This window comes from Chrysemys picta, chromosome 1 (genome assembly GCF_011386835.1).
Source record: "Chrysemys picta bellii isolate R12L10 chromosome 1, ASM1138683v2, whole genome shotgun sequence".
Classification (NCBI taxonomy): Eukaryota; Metazoa; Chordata; order Testudines; family Emydidae; genus Chrysemys; species Chrysemys picta.
Window position 1 is genome coordinate 351,862,921 of NC_088791.1, and position 9,167 is coordinate 351,872,087.

Below are 9,167 nucleotides of genomic sequence, written 5' to 3' on the forward strand. Positions count from 1 at the left end.
AATATGCCATTAGCCTTCTTTGCAACAAGGGCACACTGCTGATTCATATCCAGTTTCTCATCCAGCGTAATCCCCAGGTCCTTTTCTGCAAAACTGTTGCTTAGCCAGTTGGTCCCCAGCTGCCTACCCTCCAGCGTATCTACTCTCCCCCAGCTTAGTGTCATCTGCAAACTTGCTGAGGGTGCAATCCATCCCGTCATCTTGATCATTAATAAAGATATTGAAAAAAACCCAGCCCCACAACCGACACCCATGGCACTGTACTTGATACCTGCTGCCCATTAGACATTGAGGTGTTGATCATACTCTGACCCTCTGTCCGTACTCTCCTTCCCCATCCCAACCCACCACAATTCCAACAGCACGCTGGTCGCAAGTGTCTTCTCCATACTCCCCAGTCATCCCTGGCTCCTATAACCTCCGAGCTGCCCCATATTCCCCACAACTCTTCCTCTGCAAGGGGTGAGATGCATCCCATCACGTTTGCTCCCTTGGCTGGGGGCTAATCAGTGACTGTGTCTCAATGGTGAGATATATCACACACTACTGGCAAATGCAAAGGCAGGCATCTGTGTGGCTTCCCTTGTTACACCAGTACACAGTGCATGGTGCTTCAAGGACTGCTACACCGGAACAACTAGCAAGCTGAGAAGTTTGCACATTATATAATGAGAGCAGGCAACTCTGTGACATGTGAGGGCCTAGATAAATACAGCTGCCATGTGCAGGAACCATTGATAGCTGACTGAAACAGTGTGCCACTGGGAGAGTGATGGTTAATCCAGGATGCTCTGGGACCATTTACTAGCCAGCTCTGTTAGTCATTCATGGTGAGGGCTGTCAATTCCTTCCTCAGAGTGGAGATTTTATGGGCTCAAGTCATTAATTTTCTCACATATAGTGTTCATCTATGCAGTACTTCATGGGATCCCTCAGCCCTGAGAAATATACATTTCCAAGGCACCGCAGTCACATGAGATTTTCTCCCCAGAAGGCTAAATGCAACATGGTCACAAATAGAAAAAAATGCCTTCAGTAAGCTCAGCTGACTGCTGGAGACATATTCGGAGATTCTGAGGCCAAAAGGGACCATTTTGATCATCTAGCACATATAACAGAGGTCTGTATAACATAACCCCCAAAACATTCCTAGAGCAGATCTTTTAGAGAAACATCCAACCTTGATTTAAAAATTCTCAGTGATGAAGAATCCACCAAGACCCTTGGTAAATTGTCCCAATGGTTAATTTCTCTCACCGTTGAAAAAGGTACACCTTATTTCCAGTCAGAATGTCTTTAACTTCATTTTCCAGCCATTGTATCCTCTTACACCTCCGTATGCTAGGCTGAAAAGCCTTTTATTATATACTGGTTCCCTGTGTAGGTACTTATAGACTGTTATCAAGTCAGACCTTGACCATCTTCGTTAAACAAAATAAATTAAGATCTTTCAGTCTATCACTATCATCAGGTTTTGTAATCTTTTACTAATTCTTGTGACGCTTTTCTGAACATAGCCCCAGACAAAGCTGGGTGCCTGTAAGAAAGTGTCTCACCAAAAGACACAAGGGAAGTAACAGAGGTGCAGGCCTGTAGCCCTAAATACCAAGACACTTGTGTCCTTCACGCCCGTTCTGTTGAGCACAAAGTCATAGCCCAGCATGATAATGTCTGTTTCCATAAGGGAATCTTGGCTCCTTTCCAACATAGGAATTGCATCGTGGATCAGACCTATGGTCCATCTAGTTGGGTGACCTCTCTCTGACAGAGACAGCTACAGGTGCTGCTGTAACAAGATATAAAGAACACAGCAATAGGTGGATAGGGGGATGATGTAACCAGCTTGAGGATGTGACCATAATGCAGTATAAGGCAGGTTTGCCAATAATTTAATAATTAATTGTTCTGACTCTTCTCTGAACCCTCTTCAGTGTATCAACATCCGTCTTTAACCAGGAACATCAGAACTGGACACAGGATTCCAGCAGCAGTTACACCAGTGGCAAATAAATACATTCTCTACCTCTCCTTAAGATTCCCCTGGTTAACATCCAAAGATCATATTGATTCCTTGGCCATATGGTCAGACTGGGAGATCATGTTTAACTAATTATGCCTTCATGCCCCCAAATATTCCACAGAGTCATGGTGCTTCCCACGTGTGCCCCCATCGTGTAAGCACCACTTACATTTGTTTTTCCTATATGTAGATATCTACATAGCTATCTTTGAACATATATTGTTTGCTTCAAACCAATTTACCATCCAATCCAGATTGCTCTGAATTAGTGACCTGTCCTCTTTATTTTTTACGATTTCTCAATGTTTGTGTAATCTGCAAATTTCATTGATATTCAGGAATGGGAAGGGTTAGCAATTGAGTTGCTGACACATGTCTCTGCTTACACTTGTCAGTTAACAACTGTATCTTCTGTCTCAGCCTGCATGGAAGTGTCTCCCCAAAGAAAAAAAAAATAAGGGAAGTAACAGAGGTGCAGGCTGTAGCCCTAAATACCAAGACCCGTCTGCCCTTCCATAGCCCAGCATGATAATGTCTGTTTCCATGAGGGAAACATAGCTCCTTTCCAATATAGGAATTGCATCGTGAATCTGACCTGTGGTCCATCTGCTCCAGTGTCCTTGTCTGATAGTGACAGCCTCAGGTGCTGCAGAACAGCTAGAGTTTGGCTTTTACCCCGAAACATGTGCGTGTATAGGCTTTCTATAATATTTATTTAGTTGTAACTATTGAAGCTGGATAGTCTTACTGTCCATACAAATCTCCCTCCCTTTCCTGATTCTCTCATAGTTCACAGCCTCATCTACCTCTTGTGGCAATGAGTTCCTCAGTCTAATTAGGCATTGAGTGAAGAACATTCTTTTTTTGTCTGTTTTGAATTTGCCACGTTTCCATTTAATTGAATGTCCACTTGATCTTGTGTTATGAGACAGGGAGAGCACGGTCTTAATCTATTCTATACCCGAAAGTGTTTTACAGATGTTTCTCATGTCCCCTCTAATTCATCTCAGTTGTATGGTAACAATCCCAGTCTTTTCAACCTCTCTTATTATGAGAGTTTCCTCAGGACTTTGAATCTTCTAATTGCCCCTGCCTGTACCCCTCTAGTTCTGCAATATCCTGTGTGACATGGGAGCCCAGTACTACACAGAGGCATCTAGAGGAGGGTGAAACATTGACTCAGTGACCTCATGTCATTGTATTTTCCATATAATTCTTCATTGCACTCCTCCTGGATCCCAATATTTTGTTCAATTTCTGTGTGTGCTTGCACTGTGAGCAGGGTTTCACAGAGCGGTGTACCATGACACCCAGATCCCTGTCCTCAGTTCCTACAGTTAAATTAGAACCTTGTTAGATGTTTGAGAAGTTCTAGCTTTTTCCTCCAATGGGTATACACGCTGCAGGTATCTACATTCAAGTTCATCTGCCATCATGCTGCCCATTCACGTGGCTTGGTGATCTCCCTCTGAGAACATCTCTGGACTTGACGGTGACCTAAATAATTTGGTGCCATCTGTAAATGTTTGCAACTCACTGCTCACCTCCCTTTCTAGATTGGTAATAACTGAAAAATATTTACTGTACTATTTATAATAAAGCATGTAACCCACCTCACTGTGTTTCCCTATCATTACAGGCACCTTGAGCATTTCTGAGCCCAATCGATGCATCGACCTTCTCATGGCAGGAATCAACCTCACAAACTCTGTCCCTTCAACATTCATCCTAATAGGCATCCCTGGCTTGGAAGCTGAGCATCTCTGGATTTCCATCCCTTTCTCTATGTTCTACATTATTGGAATTTTGGGAAATTTCATGCTTCTGTTTGTTGTAGGCAAAGATCAAACCCTGCACAAGCCAATGTACCTGCTGCTCTGCATGCTGGCACTCACAGACATTGGCACGACTACCTCCATTATGCCAAAGGCACTGTTTATATTTTGGTTCAATTTGAATATTATTACTGTGGGTGGCTGCCTCACCCAGATGTTCTTCCTTCATTCAGTTTCCATTATGCACTCAGCCGTCCTCATGGCAATGGCCTTCGATCGCTATGTTGCCATATGTAACCCTCTGAGATATGCCACCATCCTCACCAATGCACGAATAGCTATATTAGGGCTAGTGTGTTTGTTAAGAGCTGTTCTCTTAGCTCTTCCCTTACCCTTGCTCCTGAGCAGGCAGCCATTCTGTGCTGACCGCATTATCTCCCACACACACTGTGAGCATATAGCTGTGGTGAAGATGTCGTGTGCGGACACCACTGTCAACAGGACGTATGGCTTGATGATGGCCTTTGTAGTCATGGGGTCAGACCTGACGCTCATTGCCCTGTCCTACAGTCTGATCACCAGGGCTGTCCTCAGAATCTCCTCCAAGAAAGCTCACCAGAAAGCCCTTAACACCTGCACAGCCCACATCTGTGTGATGCTGACGTCTTATACGTCGGTCCTCTTCACCACTCTGACACACCGGTTTGGTCAGGGCATCGCTCCCCACATTCACATAATCTTGGCTGACCTCTCCTTCCTTGTCCCCCCCATGCTCAACCCTATCATTTATGGGGTCAAAACCAAAGAGCTTCGGGACAAAGTGGTGAAATACACCTGCAGAAGGTGATCAGCTGGGGCCACTGAATTTAAACCTGCCAGACAAGCGGGGGAAAGGAGATCTCCCTGTTAACCAAGGGTGCTCTCTCCTACTTTCGCTGTTCTCAGAAATGTGGAAGTTCACAGTCTGAGAAGTTCCTCACATCTAACATTTTATCACTCCATCACCAAGCTCTTTTCTCTCTGTTGCTAAGTTCACTGTCTCTGACCATCACCTGATCTCTTGCTGCATCACCTGTCAGCTCCCAGCCCCACCCACCCTGTCACTTGGCCTTTCCATGACTTCCAGACCACCAGAGGATACTGCAGCTTTCTGATACAAGGTAGCTTTCCATTAGACACTGTGTAAACAGGGTTCTTAATCAGTTTGATTAACTGAAGCTATACTTTCTGATAGCCAAAGAAAAAGAAAACAAGTACAATGCTGAACTTATGATATGTATCATATGTGCTCAGGTGAACAAAATATGCCTGATTTTTCTGCATCCAATCCTTCAGAAAGCCTGGATGATAAACCAAATGTTTCAGTTGGAAAATTCTGATACAGGAAATCTAATGCAGGAATTAAGGACATTCTACTAGAGCTTGTTGGTGAGAGTTATGAAACTGTGTGTTTTTGAGAAGTGCACTGCTGTGACATCAACTTTGAGCCAAATAACTTACTGCCATGTGCAGTCGAGTTTGGAGTCGCTTTCAGCTGCAACTTTCAAAATACACTCTAACCGTTCCTGTTGTCGAAGATGTCAAAAGTAGGTATCGAGATTTCATCTTGGTGTTTGTGAAAGATTGCCACCAAACATCCAAGTGACTGAATTGCTCGCAGTTCTAAGTCCTATTGTGATCAGCCCTTCATGACCTAGATTGGCCGATGTGTCATTTTTGTGATTTTTTGTGGAGACCTTGAACTGTTGGAGCAGCAGGGGAGAGTTTTGCCTATAGTTCACTGGCCTCATACTCAGAACAACCAAGTACAGCACTTTGGGGTTGAAGGTCTCAAACACACAGATGCTGCTGGGGACAAAGAGTTTAGTCAACTTGGCTTGCTTGCTCCTTCATTGCTGTTGCTACACTTTAGCAATGCTGCGGTTGAGTGACTATTTTCTCAGATAAACTTGATAAAAACTATACTGTGCAACAAGATGCAAGAGGAACTTTTAGAAAACATTTTTAATGTTAGGGCATACAGGCAAGACAACAAAATGTGTTGTGAACATTTTCCACCAACGAAAGAAAAGATTGCTCTAGTAACTGCTGATAAATGACCAGCAGCAGAAGCATTTTACTTCCAACAAAGGCAGCAAGGGTGAAATGGTTGAATACCATCACTGAATGCTATTAGAAATAAACATAATCATGTTGTTGTTTTTAAACTACTTATGTTTTGGGCTATGTTGAGGTCTATTTTTAACACCAACATTTTCAGTGTTTTGTTTGAAACCTTTGCTAATCCTCAGTCAGGATACAAGTATCAATACTGGGGGGTTGATTTTGAATTTGATTTTCATCCCACAGCGTTTGTGCTAATGTGGACAAACTCTTGCTGGGGCTTGTATTGTTCTTTTAATCGAATCTGTACTAGGCGTCCAAAGGAAGTTTTCATTTTTTACTCAGCGTATAGACCAATGTGTTGATAAAAGAAACCTTTTTTTTTCCGTTCAAGAACTAGATTTCTTTGTTTAGAAGAAGTGATTGGGCTACTTTTAGATTAGTTTTTGAGTGACTTTGGGCTATTCATGCAGAAGAAGTCTGGCAACCCCAGGCCAGCCAGATCCAGAGGACAAGAGAAGGAGCCCAGAAGGCAGAGCTGGGCTGGAGCCAGAGCAGCGGTGCTGAGGCAGAGCTGGGGACCTGCAGCTGGAGCAAACCAGAACCCGGAGCTGGGTCAGCACAGACCAGCTGTGCAACGGGGAGCCAGGGCTGAGTTCCAGCAAGGAGCTGTGGGGCCAGAGCCAGGATAGAGGATGACGGCCATGCCACAGGTAACACGGTGGCTGAGAGCATTGAGCAGCTGGGGAGAGCAAGGTGGGGCCATGGGCAGAGGGTCCATCACTGGGAGACATAACCAGACAAGAAGGCCTTAAAGGCTGGACTCAGAAGGGTGTGTGTGAACCCAATGGGAGGGCAGAATGCCTGGGAGAACGGTCCTGCCACCTAGAGTCTGAGGGCATGTGGCCACAGCCAGAGGAGGTGTCTTACCCGCGGTATCACCACAGCACAGCAAGAGTGTGTCCTGAGCAAGTGAGGAGCAGACTGTGACATTTTCTTACATCTCAGAGACAGCTGTTTGTGATGTTTCATGTGCCCATAGGGTAGATTCCTTATTTCCCTTAACCTTTTCCTTATTTTTCTTTATTTTCTTTCTGTTTCTGTTTAATAAACTGTAAGTGGTTTGAATGTCATGCCTTGATCAGCGAGTCAGGGAAGTGGCCGATGCAGGGTCAGTGCCCCAGATTGTGGACATTGTAGCCCCTCTCCTAAGTGATCACAATGAAACTGTGGGTCAAATGCAAGGCCGGGCTTTGAAATGGGTGGTTTGGGCAATGGCCCAGGGCAATGTACTGAAGGGGGTGTGGTTTGATATCTCCCACCTGACCTGACCTGCCGACCGAGAGCCAGCTGGGCTTATGGAAGCAGGCAGGTAGCCAGACAAGAGACACGCAGCGCTGAAGAGGGCAAACCAGTCAGACACTAAGCCAGGTAACTCTTCGACTTGAATCCAAAATCATCCCTCACAATTTGAGGGGTCGAATCACTGGTAGCATGTCTCAGATTCTCGTGTGTCATCAAAATTGCATAGTCATTTCAGTTCCTATCAAACGTGGATCGAAGCAGAGCAAAGAATAACACAGAATAATTACATCAACGTGGAGCTTCAACATGTGATTAAACAAGAGAGAAAACCATGGGATAACATTATAAAGAGGCTCACGACAATAACTCTTTATCTTTCTAAAAGTAGCATGACTTTCGGAGGCTCGTCTGACAAGCTTTTCACAGTGAAAAATGGGAACTTCCTGGGTTTGGTGGAGTTACTTGGAAAGTATGACAAAATAATGAAGGGACATTTGCAGCACATATTATCCAGGGAGGATGGATCACTACTGGGATAAAATAATCTAGAATGAAATAATTGAATTATTGGCAAAGAAAATCCTGCAAGATATTATCAAAAGCTTAAGGAGTGCCAATTACTACTCTGATATTGGACTGCACTTCAGATAGGAGTCTTTCTGAAAAGATGTCTTTCACTGTTAGGTTCTAATTACCTCAGTAACAGCAGGAAGTCCTGAACGCTCATTTTCAAAACTAAAACTGCTGAAGAACTACCTATGGCATCTAAAGGACATAAATCCACACCATGTAGAGGTCAAGCATAGGAGTTTATTACACACAGTGCTGGCAGAGTGTCACCTGGCTTATTAGGCTCAGAGACACTGTCAATCAGTTGATTACAATAGAATATATGGATTTTCCATGGGCGGAGAAAAGTAACGGGGTAGGCAGTTCCACACCTCAGGTTAGGTTTTGCAGCAAGACAAGAAAGCACATTAGCCAATGGTTAAGAGGTTATATAATGTCTCCGCCCATGGTCTCAAGTTAGCAAGTTAACATTTAATTAATACTTTGATAAAATGTTATTAGTATAAATATATAAATATGTTGAATTCTGATTTGGGGTCCATAGGAATGGGTAGCTCCTCTGATTGTCCAGCAGATACATTCCTAGGGGTTAAAACAAAGAAACAGTGAAAGTATATGGCAATAAAGATTGTCTCCTGTGTGTTTTAAGGCAGGCATTGGTCCCTGGGAACGGGAGGTGGAAGGATGCCATATCTTATACTGACATGTGCCAACCTTTCATAAACTCAAGGTTGGATCTGTGGGAAGAACGTCTCCCTACAGAAGAAACTAACAACCGAAACAGGGCTTCTTTTTCAATTCAACTCTGAATAAGACACAATTATTTATTTCTCAGCTCCAACACCTGTCAATTTGCTGACTAGGCATATCTTAGCAAACAAGGTTATCTGTTTACCCCAGCTTTCTCTTAGCTGATCACTATTTGCTCGGCCTCTGGTCCCTTGACCAAACTCTGGACTTTGGGTCTGGAAAAGAGCTGTCACAATCCATATACCAGGTTGTTATATAAAATGCACATGGATTTTAACCCTTCAGCATCATTCTATAATTGGCTGCCCATGGCAAAAAAGCCCTACTCTGAAGTCGAGTATATAAACACGTGTCTTACTGATGTGATTTCAATCCTGTCACCAGAGAATGAGAATCTACAGAAGAAAATTTCTGGCCTGCAGCTTCCATGTCACACAACAGAATGCAGAATCTCTAACCTGAACAGTGACACTGAATGGCAACTACACTCGCAACTTCAGCAGTGTGAGTATTTGAGCATCGCAAAGTACAGGATAAACCTCAATTATCTGCACTGTGTCTGACAACTGTGTGGTAAAGGAAGAACTCCTCAATATGGTGTCACTAAAGGACTGAACTCATAGACGAGTTCTAAAGGAGGCAAT

The 9,167-nt window shown here is 43.8% G+C and overlaps 1 protein-coding gene across 1 annotated transcript; it reads left to right on the forward strand.

The window, feature by feature from the left end:
• Positions 1-3,703: 3,703 nt before the first annotated feature.
• LOC135972234 (olfactory receptor 52P1-like) lies at positions 3,704-4,642 on the forward strand. Its single transcript, XM_065549417.1, has one exon. It carries the CDS (start codon positions 3,704-3,706, stop codon positions 4,640-4,642), a length of 939 nt encoding a protein of 312 aa, XP_065405489.1.
• Positions 4,643-9,167: the final 4,525 nt, after the last annotated feature.